The sequence below is a fragment of the Mauremys reevesii genome, linkage group 3 (assembly GCF_016161935.1).
Source record: "Mauremys reevesii isolate NIE-2019 linkage group 3, ASM1616193v1, whole genome shotgun sequence".
Taxonomy (NCBI): Eukaryota; Metazoa; Chordata; order Testudines; family Geoemydidae; genus Mauremys; species Mauremys reevesii.
In genome coordinates this window covers 83,336,448-83,357,354 of record NC_052625.1, presented here as the reverse complement: position 1 = coordinate 83,357,354, position 20,907 = coordinate 83,336,448, and the positions used below count along the sequence as shown (strand labels likewise).

The following is a 20,907-nucleotide window of genomic DNA, read 5'->3' as shown; positions in this document are numbered from 1 at the left end:
ACTATAGGTAGAACTCTCTTACACACCTTTTTATCTCTGTCACCCCAGAACCTGGTCCTCCCACTCCCACCTCCTATCTGGTTTCTAGGGAGTGTGTGTCGTGTCCCTTTGTCCCTCAAGGGTGGGACAAAGATGGGTGTCCTGGTGGTGAGTGGGCGTTCTCCACCCCCCCTTTGGAATATTCCAGGAAGCAACTCTTTCGCCAGAAGGGAGAAATAAAGCAGGGCTGGCTCCCTGTGAAGCAGCTCTCAACAATGCACTATTTTTAACGGCTGAGGGGTCAGGCAAGGGAGATTTTTCAAACCTCCCTCGTTCTCTGCCCCACCTCCTTGGAGGTCAGGACCTGGGGATCCCTTTGGCCTGGCTTCAACTTCTATGAGGAGAGGGGAAAGAGTATTGATGCTGCGTTGGCCTTTTGATCCCTACACACTGAGTCAAGGTGAACAGCAATTCTTCTCCCCTCCTCTTCCCCACCCCCCAACCAGGCTCAGTGTCATTTACATTTTCACAAACCATCAGGCAGTCATAGACTGGGGAGGGAGGGGAGACTTCCCCTTTTCCTGGCTGTAGTTACTTCCATCATCCCCCACATACCCTTCACTTGGGCATTTCCCACCTCTGGATGGGTGTCATAGATTAGCCAGTGTATTGCAGCTGGCTCAGTGGTATCACTTTTGGCTGGAGACCCTGCGCATGCTGTGTACTGCCTCTGGTTCACTGATAAGGGTGGGCAGAGAGCGTATTTCCCTGGCCTGGGCATCAGGACTCAGTTTCCCTTCAGGTCAGTAGGACTCCTTGCTCCCCTGGAGCAAGAGGTTGTCTCAATTCCCCCCCTTCTTTCAGCCCCAGGTATTTAAGTTGCATGTGCTGGGGAGGTATCTTGATCTTCACAGTGTTTCCTCTCTGATACTGGCAGGAGGGATACAAACCCCTTCTCCCTGTCAGCTACTCCATTTGCATTTTGGCTCACACAGTCTCTGGGATGTTTGGAGCTAACTGAGTGGGTCTGAGTCATCCTTTCTGCTTTTATATCCAAAATATCATTCCCCCCCCCCAAAAAAAGAAATGGAATGTCTACTAAGACACCTACAGCCAACACCCAGACCCTTCCGGGTCTGTATAGAACTCTGTGCTGTAGGTAGAGTGAAGGCTTTTACACTGGGAAGGCAACTTTCACCCAGATTTGGCACCTTGCAAGCATTTGATTGAGTTTCACAATGTGGGGTTTATCTGTAGCAGGGGTGGACAAACCTTTTGGGCCGAGGGCCACATCTGGATGGGGAAATTGTATGCAGGGCCGGGGCAGGGGGTTGGCGTGCGGGAGGGAATGTGGGATGCGGGAGGAGGTGTGGTGTGCAGGAAGGGCTTCAGGGCAAGGGATTGGGGCAGAGGAGGGGTGCAGGGTGTATGAGTGAGCTCAGGGTAGGGGGTTGAGGTGCAGGAGAGGTGCGGGGCATATGAGGGGGCTCAGGGCAGGGAGTTGGAGTGCAGGAGAGGTGCAGGCAGGGGGCTTAAGACAGGGAGTTGGGGGGTGGGGTGCAGGCAGGGTTCGGGCTCCGGCCCGGCGCCGCTTACCTAAAGCGGCTCTGGGGTGGCAGCGGCACGCACCGGGGCAGCTCCCTGCCTGCCTGCCCTGTCTCCGGCCCTGCGCCGCTCCAGGAAGCGCTGTGGCCTCTGGGGGAGGGGGGACGGAGGGCTCCTCGTGTGCTACTCTTGCCATGCCTCCAGGTACCTCCCCTGAAGCTCCCATTGGCTGTGGTTCCCCATTCACAGCCAATGGGAGCTGCAGGGGACAGTGCCTGGAGGCAAGGGCAACACAAGAAGCCCTCTGCCCCTCCGCCCGGGGGCCTCAGGGACGTGGAGCCGGCCACTTCTGAGAGTGGCGCGGGGTCCATGGCACCACGGGGGACAATCCTGCAAGCTGGATCCAAAGCCCTGATGGGCCAGATGCGGCCCGTGGAACGTAGTTTGCCCACCCCGATCTATAGTCTTCACCGTCCCAGTATCTCCATCAACTGAATGTTTTGCCATGGATCTGCACCCATGAGGGTTCAGTATAACACCTTGATCAATATGTTTTAAGGCATGTACAGCTTAGGGCTTGGCTACACTTGCAAGTTGCAGCGCTGGTAGTTTGCAGCGCTGGTCGTCCAGCTGTGCAGGGCCAGCGCTGCAGTGTGGCCACACTTGCAGCATTTGCAGCGCTGTATTGAGAGGTGCATTGTGGGCAGCTATCCCACAGAGCACCTCGTCCCATTTTTGCGCTGTGGGTTGTGGGAAGGGGACGGAAGGGTGCGGGTCATTCCGCTTCCTGTCCCAACGCCCCATGGTGCATCGCTTCGCATCCCAGCATTCACAGTTTTTCCGGCCACGTTTGGCGACATTGTGAGTTGCTTGATGTTTTTTACTCTCTGTCTGTGAATCGCGATTTCTGTGGGAAATGGAGCTCGAGCTGCTGAGGACTGTGATGATGAGTGTCGTCAGCACAACACGTTTGGCAGTTGAGCTATTCCTTCAGCTCCAAAGTGACAGTGCGGAGTCCGACGATGATATCGATGATATCGAGTTGCCTGCCGCGTGTGACACTACAGTGCTTGTGGCATTCACGGAAATGCTCAACACCGTTGAACGCCGCTTTTGGGCTCGGGAAACAAGCACTGAGTGGTGGGATCACATCGTCATGGAAGTCTGGGATGACGAGCAGTGGCCGCAGAACTTTCATATGAGAAAAGCCACTTTCATGGGACTGTGTGCTGAGCTCGCCCCCACCCTGCGGCGCAAGGACACAAGATTGAGAGCTGCCCTGACGGTGGAAAAGTGGGTGGCTATTGCAATCTGGAAGCTGGCAACTCCAGACAGCTACCGGTCGGTCGGGAATCAGTTTGGAGTGGGAAAGTCGACCGTTGGAATCGTGTTGATGCAAGTTTGCAGGGCAATTAATCGCATCCTGCTAAGAAGGACCGTGATTCTGGGGAACGTGCAGGACATTGTGGATGGCTTTGCACAAATGGGTTTCCCTAACTGTGGAGGGGCGATAGATGGGACGCATATTCCTATTCTGGCACCCCCCCCGCACCTAGCATCAGAGTACGTTAATCGGAAGGGGTATTTCTCTATGGTTCTCCAGGTGCTTGTGGATCACCGTGGGCGTTTCATTGACATTTACACAGGCTGGCCTGGAAAGGTGCATGATGCACGCATCTTTCGGAACAGTGGCCTGTTCAGGAAGATGCAGGCAGGGACTTTTTTCCCAGACAGGAAGATCACAGTAGGGGACGTCGAAATGCCCATTGTGATCCTTGGAGACCCCGCTTACACGTTACTGCCTTGGCTCATGAAACCCTATACAGGGAAGCTTGACAGGAGCAAGGACCGGTTCAACTACAGGCTGAGCCGGTGCCGAATGACTGTGGAGTGTGCTTTTGGCCGTTTAAAAGCCCGCTGGCGGTCCCTGTATGGGAAGCTAGACTTGGGGGAAAGCAGCATCCCCGCGGTTATATCCGCATGCTGTACCCTCCATAATATTTGTGAAGGGAAGGGTGAAACATTCAGTCAGGCATGGACCACCGAGGTTCAAGTCCTGGAGGCTGAATTTGCACAGCCAGAGAGCAGGGCTACTAGAGAGGCCCACCACAGGGCTACAAGGATTAGGGATGCCTTGAGGGAACAATTTGACGCTGAAAGCCAACAGTAATGTTTGCTGCCTTGCATGGGAGTGAAGTGCAGTGGTTACACTGTTAGGATTCTACTATCCCTAACATGATTTGCAGTGCCTGTTTCTTTACTGGGCTAAGGTATCTTTCACTATCTGCAATAATAAAGACTGTTTTCAAAGCCAAGATTTATTTTATTGAAAAGAAAAATACTTCATTGACAGACACACAACATTTCAGGAACCTAGGGCAGGGGGGTGGGTTGGTGAACTGTAAAGTCACAAGTTTGCATATGTCCTGTCTGCAGTGCTGTGCAATGGCTGCTGCACTTCAGGGTGCATATACTGCATGGTGATGGGGGTTGAGTGCAGAGGGTAAGGGTCGTAGTTCTCAGGGCTGGTTGGTGAACGAACAGGTGTTGGAGGCAGCTGGTGGTGGTAAGAACCTGGATGTTGGGGAAGGGGGTTTGGAGCTAACATTGGGGCAGAAGAGAATAAAATTTGGGACGGGGGGTCTGTGGGGCAGCACGGGACTGCTCTGCCTGCATGGCTACGAGTGCCTGGAGAGAGTCTGCTTGGCGCGCCAGGATGCCTAGCAGCTGGTCTGTGCTTTTCCTCTTTGTCACAGCGTTTCTCCGCCAATGTCTCTGGCGGATCCTGCTTTCCCTCTGGCGGATCCTGCTTTCCCTTTCTCTCCACTCCTGCAGCTGTTTACTCTCTCGAGCAGAGTGATCAATAACTGTTTTCAGCATGTCTTCCTTGGTTTTTCGCAGCTTTTTCCTCAGATTTTGTAGTCTCTGTGCTGTGGTAGTTCTGGGCAGTCCAGCAGTCAAGGTCACTTCTTGAAGGCAAAAATGGCAACATTTAACAGGGTAGCATTGTTAATTATCTCATCCAAGCAGTAATTCCCACACACTGAAGGAGTTTTCAGTGTTCACTTTAGCATTCTTTTCCCATACCAAATAAGACCACACATAACACAACAGGAGACACGAAATGGTGAGTAAGGGGTACTGAGATTGCTTCAGGGCTGTGCAGGGGTTTCTGTGCGTTGGGGACAGCAAGCAGCTACAGGGGGGATCTGCACTAAACAGTCTCCCAACATTTTCCACAGGAGTTACTCCTGGAAAATATCTCCCTGCTGCGGGTCACCAGGGAGGGGAGGGAAGGTCTTCTACAGCAATGCGGATTCCGCCCTTGCCCCTATGCAGCTTGCCTGTGTGCAGCAATGGTCCCCCCACCCCTCGCGGCACAGTGGCGCGGACGTGTTAGCCTGACTGGGACAAGGACCACAGTGGCTCTCCTTATAAACCTGCGCAGGCACATTGCCCACGCTCTGGCTGAAACTTTTGAGGAGATTACTGCAGCCGATTACTGCGACGTGATAGACCACATCAATGGGCTATTCCACATCTAGGCATGCATGTATGCAGCCCTAACCCCCACTCCTCTCCCGAAACATTTCCACCCTGAAAATAAAAGCCGTTTACCGGTAACTCGCTCCTCTGCTTGTCCTTCAGCAACTGCTGGCTGCTGCGATTGGCTTCCTTCCTCCTGGCTTGAGAAGAGCTCCTGGCTGCATGCCTCCTGGGACTCTGGGGTGTCTTCCCCCATCCCAGTAGCTTCACTCGCGGTTTCCACACCCCCTGCCGCCGCCGTCTCCTCCTCCTCCTCCTCCTGCTGCTCCTGTCCCCCACCCTGCTCAGAAGCGTCCATCGTGGTCCTTGGATTGGCAGTGGGGTCACCCCCAAGTATCGCGTCCATCTCCCTGTAAAAACGGCAGGTCGTGGGGGCAGCACCGGACCGGCGGTTCCCCTCGCGGGCTTTGTAATAGGCACTCCGCAGCTCCTTTACTTTAACCCTGCATTGCAGCGCGTCCCTATCATGGCCCCTATCCAGCATGGACCTTGATACCTGCTCAAAGATATCGTAATTCCTACGGCTGGAGCGCAGCTGGGACTGCACAGCTTCCTCCCCCCAAACACTAATGAGGTCCAGCAACTCGCCATTGCTCCATGCTGGGGCTCGTTTGCCACGTGGAGGCATGGTCACCTGGAAAGATTAACTGATTGCACTCCACACCTGGCTGCAGCAAACAGGAAGGGGATTTTTAAAATTCCCGGGGCACTTAAAGGGCGGGTCACCTGAGGCCAGAGCAGTAGAGTGCAAACTGATGAGCAGAGTGGCTGAACAGGAATTATGGGATATCTCCTTATTCCCTGGAGGCCAATTAAAGCGCTGGTGTGTGTCCACACCTGATGAGCAGCGCTGGATCACCAGCGCTGCATTCCTTATACCCCAACCCGAACGGGTGCACAGCCAGCGCTGCAGCCAGGGAGTTGCAGCGCTGGATGTGCCTTGCAAGTGTGGACGGAGAATAATTGCAGCGCTGGAAAGCCTCCACCAGCGCTGCAACTTGCAAGTGTAGCCAAGCCCTTAGAAGTTGTTTTTAGTTATGTTTGAAAGTTAATTTTAAAGAGACAAAAAAAGACACCAGTTTCCCAACTGTATTTCCCCAATGCCTGCAGCAAGAAAGGCAACAGAAGGAAATTGCTTACTGTCACCTGTGCCTTTGTTCATGCTTGTAATTTTAACTTTTTTAAGCACCAGCATATGGATTGACTGACTGGCTTTCTCAATATTTATTTTTCATGTATTTAATGAAAACTTTAAGAAGACTGTTTTAAGCAAGAGCAAAAAGAATTTGTCAAAGATTGAAGCTTCACTGCATAAATCAACAGTGTAATGGTCCACTCAAATACCCCGAGACAACTTTCTTCAATATTGCGGGGGGGAGGAACCCTCCGATTGCATGCCCCTCATTTTCACCTACCACCCCACCTTGGAACTCATATGGGGTATTATTAAACAATTAATACCTATGCTCTATGGGCACCACATACTGAAATAAATCTTTCTCAAACCTCCTCTTCTGGCCTTCAAACAATCCCCTAACATGTTGACATGTTCATCATCAGAAGCAAGCTTTGCACAGACCAGGCCACACCAACTCAAAGTGGCCCAGACCCTGCCAGAACAATGGTCTGTAGGTTTTGTATCTATCTCCGCTGCTGTGGTGATCTGTACCCCTCACCACATACCTTTCAAGATCCATGGGTCCTATCATAACGTGTGGTGTATGTCATCCAGTGCACTTAACGCCCTAATAACAACAGTGTGCGTGAAATGAGATGACCATTACACTCTCAAATGAAGTCACACACAAAAATGATAAAGACTGTCAAGGCTGGTTCCCCACTTCAAGTGCAGAAGGTGGGAGCCCGCAAGGATTCTAAAAATTAATACTGGCCACTCCAGCCTTGTATTAAACTCCCAAGGTTACAGCTTTTCTCTGACCTTTGATGGGTAGATGCTGCCACCACCCAAGTGCAGAACCCCTTTGAGCGCACAGGAAGGTGCACTTGGGAATTCCTTCCTGTGGGGTACCCTCAAGCCCTTTCACCCCCCCCCCCCAGGGAAGAGCTGAGAAGGGCGGGGAGGGAAAGGAAAGCAGCTATTGCCACCAGCTAATTAAACAACATGTGCACCAACCTCTTAAGAGACAAAAATCCAATTCCGTTCTTTAAAAAGGTAAATTTTATTAATAAAAAAAAAAAGGAAAGAAAATACACCTGGGAATTTAGGCTTTTGCTAGATTAAAAAAAAAACAAAAAACTACAGGGATTAAGCATCAAGAAGAGCTTTCTTGAGGTCCATCTTAAAGGTTACAAGCAAAACAAAAGCACCGGGGGTTAGCACAGAGGAGTCCAGAAGCCATAAAGAAATAAAAAGAGATAAACCTAATAGCGTCTTCCTAGACATTTCCTGATCTACTTACATATCTGAGGTTTCAAATGAGTAGTTTCTAGGTATGATACTGAGGATTTTTCATACCTGGCCCCAAGCTTCTTACAACAATGATGTTGCCCTGTTCATGTCTCCCCGGGGAACAACAAGAGACATATACAAGGGGAGTCTTGTTTCAATTTTTTAAAGTTCTAGCCTTCCCATTAACTTTTTTGGCCATGTGCCCACTCACTTTCTTTTACCTATGCATAGCAGAGAGACTTTTTAATCCTTTACAGGTAGAGCAATTAGAGAACAGCTACTAAGAGGGATTTTAGCGGCTGGCTAGCTGGATGTCCCTAACTTCACCTGAACCTCTAAACAGCATGTTTGCACTGACAATGCAGGTTCCATATATTCACAAAAAACTTCCTTCCATTTGCAGCTGATAAGGAAAAACATTGTACATACCACATGGATCTCCTTCACGGTATAATCAAAACTTTATTATAACCTCAACAATGTTAGCAAATATTCAGCATTGACATATATACACAGGTTAAGTCTTTTTGGGGGAGAAGTAGGAGATCATAACTTAGTTGGATCCATGCTGCAGAAAGAGCACAAGGGGTGTGGGGGAGCAGTTGCTGGTGCAAAACCATAGGGCTTCCACACAGATGGCCCTTTGCCTCTGTCAGATCCCAGAGACCCATGGATTTCAGGGAGTCAGACCGTCTGCTTCTTCCAGAGGGGGCAGACCTTACCTCTCCTTCCCTTATAGAAACATCTGAAGAAAACAACTAGGTGAAACTCAGAGTTTTCCTCTATTGTTTGGGTTGTTTTTCATAAGAGGGTGATTTTCCCCAATTTTCTTCAAAAATGTAAATTCCTTCCACAAAAAAAATCCAACTCTGCCCCTCCTTCCCCACCAAAAAACCAACCAAGGATTAATCTAACCTGGAAATTTACTTTGAAGTAAGAAATTTTTGTTCTAAATTATCTTGTCATTTTTACTGACACACCCATTTTTAAATGATGTAGCTAATTTTTTATATCTTTCTACTGATGGTCAGTAGAGCATTTGTACTGGAGATAAATCTTCATAGCCATCAACTATGGTTGGTTCAATTAGTCTTCATTTTGGGACCCTAGTAGTAGAGTGATTTTGCACTGTAAAGATATTTTATACCTCTGAAGTAGCATCATTATTGGAACACTCTTGGTATTGTGGTTACTGGTAGATATCCTGTTGGTACTACTTATAAAGGTTCTAAAAGAAAAAGAAGAGGGAGAATGTGAAAGTTAGCTTTTGGGTAGAGTTGTGGAGAGTGGAGATAATACAAAGCTACACAAATGGGGTTGTGAAAGTAAGTACCGTGTTCTTTTTCTTTATCTAAATTCTGGTTGTTGGAATGTCACTCCTTCACCACCACCCTACTCATTTTGTGTGTATGTGTTTACACAGTGATAAAGACCAATTTGCAGAATGGTTTTTCTTCCATAGCTCACAGCTCAGATTTTTTTTATCTCTTGTTTCAGGTGGACAGTCTCTCTCTGGAGGACTTGAATGCATTTGTGGCTCACACTCTGTGCCTTCAGGGGAAGTCAGCTGCTCAGCTAGCAGGTTTGCAGGTAAAGACATGACTGATCTGCTAACATAATGCTGATAACCAGGGTAAACAAAGTGTGGTTTTCTTTTTGAGCATTCTTCTCTTACAGTTACTCGCTCAAAGGTTGGGAATTGAGCGTCTTAGTGTAACATTTACAGGCATTTCATTTTCTATAATTTGTCTGGTTCATTTTTGTTAATGACATGCAGTGTTAAATGTAAAAGGGGGCATTTTCTAGAGATTTGAAACTAGGACTGGGCATCTGCAGATCTAGATTTTGTTCCTAGCTCTGCCACTGATTTGCCATGTGATCTTAGGCAAATGACTTAACCTCTTTTAGTTTACCCATCTTAGGCCTTGTCTACACTACAGAGTTTTGTCAACAAAAATTATATCGACACTCCAAAAGCGCTGTAATAAAAATCTGAAATGCACGTTCACACTCACGCCATCTGTCAGCAGACCATTTCCACACTTAGGGCACTAGCATCCACAGTGTGAGCAGTTCACTGTGGGTATCTATCCCACAGTCCTGCTCAACACCTTCTGTCGCTAGGTGTTGTGGGAAGGCAGAGCAGATTGTGGCGCATCTTGGGACAGGGCTCAATGTCCCATGATGCATTGCTTTCTGTCTCAACATTCCATGGGCTTCTGGCTTTCTTTCATGGCGTTTTTGACATTCCTTCTTTGCTGTGCATGCCAGCATCTTTGTGAAAAGGGATGGATCTTGCACTGCTCTCCTGTGCTCTGATAACTCTCATGAAGACATTGTGGATGACAGCACAGTTAATCACAAAGTCCCTAACTGAAGAAGACTCCCAGTTGCCTGACAGGCTGTGTGGTATGGATAGGAGCAACTTTAAATTGCTTTTGGCATTCACAGAACAGCTGCAGAGAGTGGACCGTCGTTTTTGGGCTCGGGAAACAAGCACTGAATGGTGGGATCATATCGTCATGCAGGTTACAGGAATACATCAATAGGAAGGGGTACTTCTCCACGGTGTTGCAGGCGCTTATGGATCACCGTAGGCATTTCACTGACATCAACGCAGGATGGTCCAGGAAGGTGCATGATGCACGAATCTTCAGGAACACTGGCCTATATAGAAAGCTACAAGCGGGGACTTTCTTTCCGGACCAGAAGATTACAGTGGGGGATGTTGAAATGCACATAGTGATCCTGGGAGACCCAGCATACCCATTATAGCCAGGGCTCATGAAACCTTACGTGGGAAACCTGAACAGCACTAAGGAGCTGTTCAACAACAGGCTGAGTAGGTGCTGGATGACAGTGGAAAATGCCTTTGGCAGATTAAAGGCGCGCTGGTGATGCCTTTATGGCAGGTTAGACCTCAGTGAGGATAATATCCCCATGGTCATAGGCACAGTGTTGTACATTGCATAATCTTTGTGAAGCTACGGTGAAAGGTTTGCTCAGGATGGAGTGTTGAGGCAGAGCATTTGGCTGCTGATTTTGAGCAGCCAGATACCAGGGCTAATAGAGGGGCACCCAGAGAGGGATAATTCAAATCAGGAGGCTTTAAGGCAACACTTTGAAAATGAGAACAAGTAATGTATTACTATGATTGGTCCTGCAATGTTAATTACATGTAGTTTTCCTAGGAAGCAATGGTGACATTTGGGGCCTTATATTCCAGTAAAGGAATGATTAAACTGCCTGTGTATATATTGGTAATGCCTGCTATCTCAATTTGTAGGAAATAAATAAATATGGGTTACTGTTCAAAAACTTTGCTTTTATTGCACAAGAAACCACACACACAAACACACACACATATGCTTGGTGGGAAAGGAGGTACCAGGGAAGGGCAGACTTTCAGAGATCTGTGTAGGTCCAGCTATCATTTTGAAAGTTGTCCGAGGGAGTGGAGTGAAGGGGAAACTGAGAAGTCCCGGAAAGGACTGTGTGGGCAGAGTTTGGTGGGGGGAATGGAAAAGAGTTCTGAATGTGCTGCAGGAGAGGGCGGGCACACATTTGCTCAGTCTGCAGCGTTAAGGACTTTGGTATCTACGTTTGTTCCTCCATGACTTTAATCATCCATTCAATAGCATCTTTAACAAACTCCTGATTTTCTTTTCTGTCCTGCCTTTCAGCTTCCCTCCACTCCTTGCATTCCCTTTTCTCTGCATTGGAGAAATGCAGTACCTCCCCGAACATGTCTTCTTTTCTCCATCTTGGGTGCTTTTTTATCTTGTGGAAATTCTTGGCTGGTGTGTGGGGGGTGTTCCTGAAGGCCACATCTGCCAAAGCAGAAGGAACAATTCACAAAAGCATGATTTTTAAATTAATGCACAGCATTGAAACATTTCAGTAAAATACACCTCTGGTAACACAACAATCACTTTCTCACTGAGCCTTGGCAAGCACACATCTCTGCGAACACCCAAAGCATGGTGAGTGTTGGCTGGGGTGAGGGGTGCTCTACATGGGGAAAAGAGCACTCTGCAAAGGTTGCGGTGCAACCAACTAGGGAAAAAAATTCTAAAATTCTCTCACACTTTTCCACAGGTAAGGGTCATTGTAGCAGATATCTCACTTCTGAGGTAAACAGGGAAGCAAGGGTACATCTACTACATGCTTGTTGTTTCTGCTCTGGTCCCTATGTTACTCACCTCTGTGCCACTTTGGTACCTACACAAGTGATTGCTGAATGGTGCGGGAAAGTTTCTTACAATGGGGAGAGGAACAAGGCAGCTCTGCCAATGCACGGGAGGATTCCCATGAGATCTCGGTGTTCATCAACACCTTGTTCTGCTGTACAGATTAGCTGCACAGGGAAATGTCCAGCACACAGAAACACAGCCAACCTTGTACCTTTCTATACGCTGAACCCACCTCCTCACTACACAAACCGCAGCCAGGCATCTCCTCTCCTGCTTCTTGCTCACTGGAGAGCAACTGCTGAGACTGGCTAGACACCTCTGAAGTGGTGAACAGTTCCTGGATGCCTACGCCACCGGATGACCCCGCTGGGAGCTCCACATCGTCATCTAACTCCACTTGTGTACGCATCCACTGTTTTAACAACAAAAAACTTTGTAGTGTAAACAAGGCCTAAAAGATAGTGCTAATACGTATCTGTTTCACATGGATGTTGCAAGGGTACTGTAATTAAATAACAGTGGTAAAATAGTTGGAGATTATTGGATGGAAAGGTATTAGATAAGGGCAAGTACCATCATAGCCAGTGCTGCAGTTAAGATTGAATTGTTTCTGTAATAGTCCCACGTTTCCAGTTGCTCATAGCTTTCTCAAAAAAGTTCCTTTCAGGTTGAAATTTTCCATGCTGGGTCTAAATATAAAGATGAATTTGGTTGACTAGTGCAGGAGGAGGGGTGAACATGTGCAGTCAGTTGCAGGATTGGGGGCCTTTGTATGGAATTTTGAAAAAAATCAGCTGAGCTTTGATGAGATACCTGAGATGAAAAATAAAATCACTATTCCTATAAGTTCCAGTCAGAAATAGCTACGTTCTCCTTTCTATATTTTGAATTGGGGATGGTAGCGTCTAGTCTATTTCAGATCATGTTAGACAGAAAATTGTTCCATTCCACATGCCATGTTAAAAATTTATTTTCTTAATCTCTAAAGGAAATGTTAGAATGCACATTCCTGTCTAATGAGAGTCTATTTTTCTGAGAACTATAACACATTTGCGAATACAAATCGTATGAAAGACGCAGTACAAAATAATAAATTGTTACACCATTTGTACTAAAGTGTTAGCCTACTTGTAAAGAATCACATGTTGTTTTACATTTTCCAGTGTTGTAAAGACCCTCATTTAGGATCCAGTAGTGCAGTATCTAGGGAAACAGGACAGTGTTTGAGGTGTTGTGGAATCCTTTAGACACAAGTTCTATTTTTGTGATTTGTGGGCAAGGCTTTTACTGTAATCAGAAAGATCCACAGAAGTGGTTTACAGTACTTGTTTGACTTTATTAGTTAAAATTTGGAAGAGAGAATGAAAGTATAAACTAAATAACACTGAAAATATGTCCTGCAATGATTGATTTTTTTATTCAAATCAGCCTGAGATGTGGAGTGTGTCTGTATGGAACAATTAACCAATGGTAGATGAAGTACTGAGGTCAAATGAAAAAAGAACCGGAGTACTTGTGGCACCTTAAAGACTAACAAATTTATTTTAGCATGAGCTTTCGTGAGCTGCAGCTCACTTCTTCGGATGCATAGAATGGAACACACAGACGGGAAATTTATACATACAGAGAACATGAAAAGGTGGAAGTATGCGTAACAACAGGCAGAGTCTAATCAATTGAGATGAGCTATCGTTAGCAGGAGGAAAAAAAACTTTTTGAAATGAGGTCAAATGGTCTATTATTAGCAGAGCAATAGCAGTTCCTATAGTTAAGATTTCCTAATATTTATAGAGGTGACCATCAGGATCAGGGTCCTGTTATGCTAAGCACTACAAACATATGAAGTATGGATTATAGTCTAGAATTTTGTGTTGAAATATTGGTTTGATATTCTATGGGAGGGTGATCACATAGGAAAAACAGTCAGTCATATACAGTATATATTGCAAGGAACTGGGTGGTAAACATATGGGTTTTCAGGTTCCTTTCTCAGCTGTGCCACTGATTACTTGTGCCATTTCTGTATCGTATCAACCATGGCTTGTCTTCACTTTCAAGGCCCTTCATAGCCTGTCCCCACTCTGCCTATCATCTCTCATTTAGTAGTGAAAGGTTGAGACCTGCCTCCAGTTGGTCAGTTGGCCTGTGATGCCAGCCTCTATCACCCTCTTGTTAAATTTTCAAACAAGCATCTTTGTGCTCTCTACAATGCTGTCCCTTAGGCTTGGGAGGGTATTCCCTGTAAACATCTGCAAAGCCAGTTCATTGTTCTCCTTCAGATCCCTCCTTTAAACTCCTTTGCAGTGATGTCTACAAAAAAATTGACAGAAGTTAGACTGCTGCTTTGTTAAGACCACAACTTATCTTGCTGACCAATATTATCTCATTGTTTCCTTGTACTAATCTGTTTGTCTATCCATCTGTTGTTCCTCATACTGTACTTAAACTGTAAGCTTTTTGGTGCAGGGACCATCCTTTTGTTCTTTGTTTGTACAGCACCTTGCACATGGTGGTGTCCTGGTTCACAGCTGGGGCTTATAGACCCTATGGTAACAGAAATAGTAAATAATAATTTTGTGCAAGTCATTTAATCTCTCCATGCCTCAGCTTCCCTATTTGCAAAATGATTGTCACAATATTTATTTAACTCACATGGGTATTGTTGAATTTAATTAATTAATGTTTGTAAAGTGCTTTGAGACGTGCAAAGTATTATTAATACTTATATTTATGGCAAAAGACCTTAATAATAACTGAGGTTTGGTGACTCAAGTGAACTGTTAAGAATCAAATCAATAACACTTATGAAACCTGTAACCTGGATTCACTGAGACATTCTTTATAAAAGCAAATAGGTAACTTTTTTATTTTTTCTCATATTTTTCAATCAACGTGTATAAAAGCAATTTACCAGACATTAACCTTTGATATATTGTAATGGAGTAACGTGCCTCTTTCATATGTGAGATACAAGGTGGGTGAGGTAATATCTTTTATGGGACCAACTTCTACTGGTGAAAGAGACATGCATTTGAGCTACACAGAGCTCTTCTTCAGGTCTCTTTCATATGTGATAATGTCAGAACTTTAAAGCTAATTACAAAGAATTTTAAAGATACTTGATGTTGTAACATGCCCGGTGGCACAGTCAGAGTTATTTTCTAATCACTCTGGAGTTTGGGTAAACAGGGTGTGTCTTGGGTCTTCCTATTTAGGAGGTTTGGATACAGATAAAATGCAAGGGGAGGAGGCATGGGAGTGGGTGGAGTCTTATTCCAGATCCTGATAATCTGTTCACACACCTGTGGAATGCTTTGTTACTTTGAACAGGCCAGGGCACACTTCTCTTGATAAGGAAGTAAATGAGCCACTTGTGTGTAGTGTGCCTTGTGTCATTGCCCATTGATCACTGGTGTATTTGAGTTGGAATTCCAAAAATGCTCAGTTTGCCCTGTATCCTGTCATCATTTGTCTTGTCCTAACTGCTGAAATCCAAACTTTAAAAAATGTATTTCTGCTGAGTTCATCAAGGAATTGTTGTATTGTAGAGCAAACATTAAATCTGCATAACATAAGAGAGGAAGCATACATTGTGTTAAAAGCAGTGTGGCTCCTAGCAAAAATAAAGCATTTATTCCCATGTAGAAATCCTGTTATATATAGTATAGTACTTAACATTTGGAATTTTCATGTACTCTGAAGCCTAATATTATCCATCACAGTCATTCAATAAAAACATAAAGCAAATAGAGCATGAACATAAAGTGTTGACTTTATGTTTATAGGGATGCTTAGCAGTACTTTTATGTACTTTTGTAAACTGCTCTCACATTACTTCTGTTTGAATTAGATGTTACTTTCTGTGAGCAGTTTAATCTTTTGGGACAAATACTGCTCTTGGATGTTGTACATGGCTCCCATTGTGGTCAGGACACAGGGAAGAATTTTGTCATTTTGCTATGGAACCTCAAAGTGCAGCTGCACAGTTCTATTCTGATGTTTGGAGCCATGACTGAGACCATCTTAATTCCTACAGAGACTGACCATGGGGCGAGTTTATAAATGTATTGTCTTGTGCTCCTCCAAGTGTACTTAAAAATATATACCTGATCAGTAACAAGTCAGCACTATGTCCCAATTCTTTCTTTTCTTTCCCTTCCCCCCTCTTCATACAGCAGAGGTTCTCAAACTGGGGGTCAGGACCCCTCAGGGGGTCCTGACGTTTTACATGGGGGGGTTGTGAGCTATCAGCCTCCACCCCAAACCCCACTTTGTCTCCAGCATTTATAATGGTGTTAAATATATAAACAAGTGTTTTTAATTTAAAAGGGGGAGGTCACTCTCAGAGGCTTGCTATGTGAAAGGGGTCACCAGTACAATAGTTTGAGACCATTGTCATATAGAGAATGGTCTGTTGTTACAAACATTGTTCCACTGTGAAAGGCACCCTCTGCTCAGAATAAGAGGGGTCTGGAATTTTCATCTGGAACTTGATTATGGAAGAGTTTTCTCTTCCCTTGGGAACTGCAGAGCCGAACAGAAACTGCGAAACCCGGCCAACTCTGAGGCCTGGTCTACACTAGGAAATTAGATCAGTATAACTACATTGCTCAGGGTGTGAAAAATCCACACCCCTGAGCGACTCAAATAAACTGACCTAACTCCCAGTGTAAACAGAGCTAAATCTACAGGACAGTTCTCCTATTAACCTAACTACCACCTCTCGGGGAGGTGGATTATCTATGCCAACAGGAGAACCCCTCCCATCAGCATCAGTAGCATCTTCACTGAAGCACTACAGCAGCACAGCTATAGTGGTGCTGCTGTGCCACTGCAGCATTTAAGTGTAGACAGGCCCTGAGCATTGTGACATTGAAATTAATTTTTTCTCCTACGTATGAGAGTCCTTAACCAGTAGCCTTGCTGTTAGACAAATGGCTGAAGTCTTCAGCACTAATGATATACAGTCCTCCTTTATAAGCAGCTACCATATACAGATATGTTGCCTTGCATGTTTAAATCCTTGCTAGACTAACGGCCAATTAATAGTTCTCATGTAGCATTTTAAAACAATGTCATTTTTCCCTAATCTTGTGCTGGACTTGGTCTTTTCCTAAATTGGAAGCTGCTAAAATGTTCCTCTATTTCTTACAGCATCCTCAGGCTCTGCATATTCCTGCTTGTGGGATGCACCAGCCATTGCAGCTCAAATGATGTGACCTTCTCATAGTAGTGCCTATTAGAGTATTTATTTATCCCTCCTACCTCTGCCCTCTGTGTTCCTGAATGTTCTGAGGGTGAGGGTATAAAAGGAGACAAGGTGATGCCACTGCTGTCTCAAATCCTTGTTCTAACCACAGCAGCAGCTGGCTGTAAATCTCTCTCTCTCTCCCTGGTCCTTCCTTGATAATCCTGCCATCCTTTTTTTCCTTTAATACAGTCCCTCCTCACAGACTGCAACTCTCTCCATCAATCACAAACCTCTTATAGAAAAAACCCTCATGTTATGTATGATTGGGTCACATTTTACTGGATGAATGTGGTCTTGGTCTTTGTGTGTTTAGATGTCAGAACTGCTTAGCCCTGCTTCACTAAATCTTCCATTTAAAATACTCATGAAATAACATTCTTTTTCACTCAGGTGGACCACAGCCATAGTGTAATTGTTAAAAGTGGTACTTCTGACATAAAGTCCTAATCTGTGGATTGACCTATGAGGGAAGAAGAGCAGTCTTGTGCACTGTATTGTGACTCAGGTAATCTGGGTTCAGTTCCTGACTATCACAAATTTCCTGTGTGAATTTAGGAATGTCACTTAATTTTCATGTGCCTCAATTCTCTATCTGTAAAATGAGACTACAAATACAAAGCTGGTGTGAAGATAGACTCATTAATGTTTGTGAATTGCTCAAATACTGTTGTGATGGAGGCCATGTTCCTACCTAGATAGATAGAGTATCAGAGAGGTAGCCGTGTTAGTCTGGTTCTGTTAAAGCAGCAAAGAATCCTGTGGCACCTTATAGACTAACAGACGTTTTGCAGCATGAGCTTGCAGTGAATGCCCACGCCGGATGCAACTCTTGCATCCGACGAAGTGGGCATTCACCCACGAAAGCTCATGCTGCAAAACGTCTGTTAGTCTATAAGGTGCCACAGGATTCTTTGCTGCTTTTAGATAGATAGAATAACTTAGAATTATTTTTAAAGTATTCATAATTGTCAGTAACATGAGCATTCTGGGAATTGTAGTTCAAGTGACTTTCATGTTAAAGCACTTTACTTTGAGAGTAACTGCAGTTGCTTTTCTAGTATATTAATGTAATAGTTTAAATACATTTTAATGTAGCTCCTGCACTAATAAATATGTTAATTTTAAAGATCTTATCAATTAAAATCAGGTGGTGGCTTCAAAAGCAATGAATATACCACAGTGTCTAACATGGAAGTAGTTTGAATGTAATGTTTTGGTAACGAGATACACCATGGGAGCAGAGCTCAGGTGGTTTATCATAGTGACATAACTTCAGTGGAAAAGCAAAAGTTAAATGTGGACTTTAAAACACAACAAAGAGCCTTCTAAGAACGGAAGCCAAACTTCCTTCCTTCAGCTCATAGGAAATTTTATGAGAATGCTATAGAATCATTTAGTACAGTGTTTCTCAAACTGGGATCCGTGGATCCCTGGGAGTCTGCGAGGGTACTCCCTGGGGCCTGCAGGCCCTGCTGATCAACTCCTTCCTCTCCCTCACAGTGCATCTTGCACTCTGGGGAACATCTTCCCCAGTGTGCAGGAGGTGCTGGGAGGGAGGGACTAAGGAGAGGAACGGGGACGAGATGTGCTCAGGGGATGGGGGTGGAATCATGTGCGGGACCACTGGCCCCACTAATCAACTCTTTCCCCTCCTTCCTAGTGCCTCCTGCACACTGTTCAGCGGCGTGCAGGAGATGCTGGGAGGGAGGAGGAGCTGGAGCGGGGATGGGGTGTGCTTGGGAGAGGGGGCAGAAAGAGAAGGGGCAGGGGTAGGGTGGGGGTAGGGGAGGGGTAGGGTGGGGGTAGGGGAGGAGCGGGGTTGGGGCCTGCACTGAGCGGCGGGGGGGGGGGCAGCTTGGGGATCCAGGAAAATTTTAAAATCAATGGGGGTCCTCGGGTTGCTAAAGTTTGAGAACCACTGATTATGGGCTTGCTTACATTGGCAATTTACTGCACTGAAACTTTCTCGCTCAGGGGTGTGAAAAAAGCAGCGCAGCAAAGAGCCAGTGTAAGCAGTGCACCAGCACTGGGATCTACGCCCCTTGTGAAGGTAGTTTTTTTAGAGTGCTGAGAGAGCTCTCTCCCAGTGCTCTGCCTTGTGCTCTGCACAAGCCACGTTAAAGCGCTGCCAGTGTAGACTAGCGCTAAGTATGTGAAAGATTTATATCTATGATGCCAGTATTCTACTATAAAATTTTGTGACTAATCACATGTATTTAATTTATTAAAATCATTTACCTGGGGATTAGTTTATGAACAACTTGTATCTTCTGGACTGAACAAAATCATTTGACCCAATTCTGAAGGCTGTGCAAGAGTCTCAGTCCATTATTTTTAGTAGAAGAAAACCCTTTGTTAAGCACAGGAGTAAGTAAGCAGGCTGCATCATTGATATGGTAAATATATGTTCGCAACTCCTACCCTGAATTTGCTTATTATTCTAATCGGTTATCTATATTTAATATTTAATTAGAGAAATAACTCTATAAGTTTATGTAACATATCCGTCATTTGAATAAAATAAGTTAAATCCAGTCAAAATATAGTTTGTCTGAAGTTGAGAGTAACCAGGCTGTGGATACGGAACTAACAAACACGTTGAATTGTTACTTTCTTAGAACTAATGGAATGTTTATCAGTGCTGATTTGATTATTTATCGTGATTCATGGCTTCAAAATACTGAAAAGTGCACTTCATTTACAGGATTTTTTGATTCATTCTTTTTCCATAAGATTGTTCCAGCTTCCCCATTTCCCCATATATGGTATATAAACATTATGTTTTGTGCGGGCCTCCCATGGAGCTGTACATAAGGTCAGAATTAAGATTTTGGACCCCAGGTTGCCTGTTTCCATTCTTTCTATTTTAATCTGGTGTGTGGTTTTGGCAAAGAGCCCAGAGAGCCAACATTACAAGTTTGCAGGCATTGCAGAGAAAGAGAGGCACCAGCAGTCATGTTTGCAGTGTCCTTTCTAACACTGTGCCATTCACAGTTGTTTTGCAGTAAGTGCAGCCATAATTTATCTTTCACACAATGTATGTAGAATACTATCCAAACAATGGTGGCTGTAATAAGTTGTAAAAAGGGGCACCCTATAATACTGTTCCTTCAAGCTGAAAGGCCGTTCTTGTAAGATTTCTGTAAAGTTATAGGAGGGGAAAGAGTCTCACTGGAGACAAAAAGCTTCTTAAAGTTGAGGTTAAAAATCAGTAGAGGAAATCTGGTACTATGTTCAAAGTAAATATACTTGGGCTGACATTTGAGTCCTATGCAATGTGCAGAGTGTGTTTTAAAGTGAACTGCATGCAAGCATGAATCAGATTTGACAGACTCTCAGCACTCTCTTCTGTTCTGTTTTTTTTCTCACTTTTAGAGCAAGTTTGTTTTAGTACAATGTCTCTGACTTCATGCAGAAATATACAGTTGGGATGAATTTAAGTTTTATAACAGGAGCGGATGGCATATGTAGAAATACCCACTACTTATAGTGGCACCATTTCCAGCATTAATATTTTTCAGAGCTTTATAACTCTTGTTAATTTGATGGGACTTTTTATTTTTTTAATCTGTTTTGGAACGATATACCTTTTTTGACCAATGTTAAACTGATCAGTTTGGCTATTTGGAATGTACAAGAAAGTCAAACACTGAAATGTACTTGTTTGAATATACTTTTGTTTTGAGTGCTCTTGTTGAAAACAATTACATATTGACATGAAATAATTATATTTGATACAATTATTTTAGAATATTATGCTAAAAAGTTTGAAAAAATAAATACAACAAATGGAATTATAAAAGTTGCTTTCAGCTCAACTCCATAGGTATTCAGATAAAAACTCTTTTTTAGTAAATAATTGCTTTATCACCCCTTGGAAGAGAATATTTTCTTCCCATGTAAGAAAATGTAATCGTAACAACAGTTGCAATTTACCTGGGTGTTCCCAGAATTCTGTGCCATACAGAGCCATGGATGCTGTT

General features: G+C 44.8%; 1 protein-coding gene across 9 annotated transcripts in view; it reads left to right on the top strand.

Annotated features, from left to right (window-relative positions):
• Positions 1-20,907, top strand: part of FAM120B (family with sequence similarity 120B) — a 101,908-nt gene that overhangs the window by 28,375 nt on the left and 52,626 nt on the right. For 8 of the 9 annotated variants that reach the window (XM_039532218.1, XM_039532219.1, XM_039532214.1 and 5 more), the window contains exon 6: positions 8,978-9,070. In XM_039532218.1, the coding sequence (XP_039388152.1) occupies positions 8,978-9,070 (93 nt within the window). Of the gene's footprint in view, positions 1-8,977; positions 9,071-9,931; positions 10,714-20,907 lie in introns of those variants that run through there. The other variant, XM_039532222.1, reaches the window with a different exon arrangement.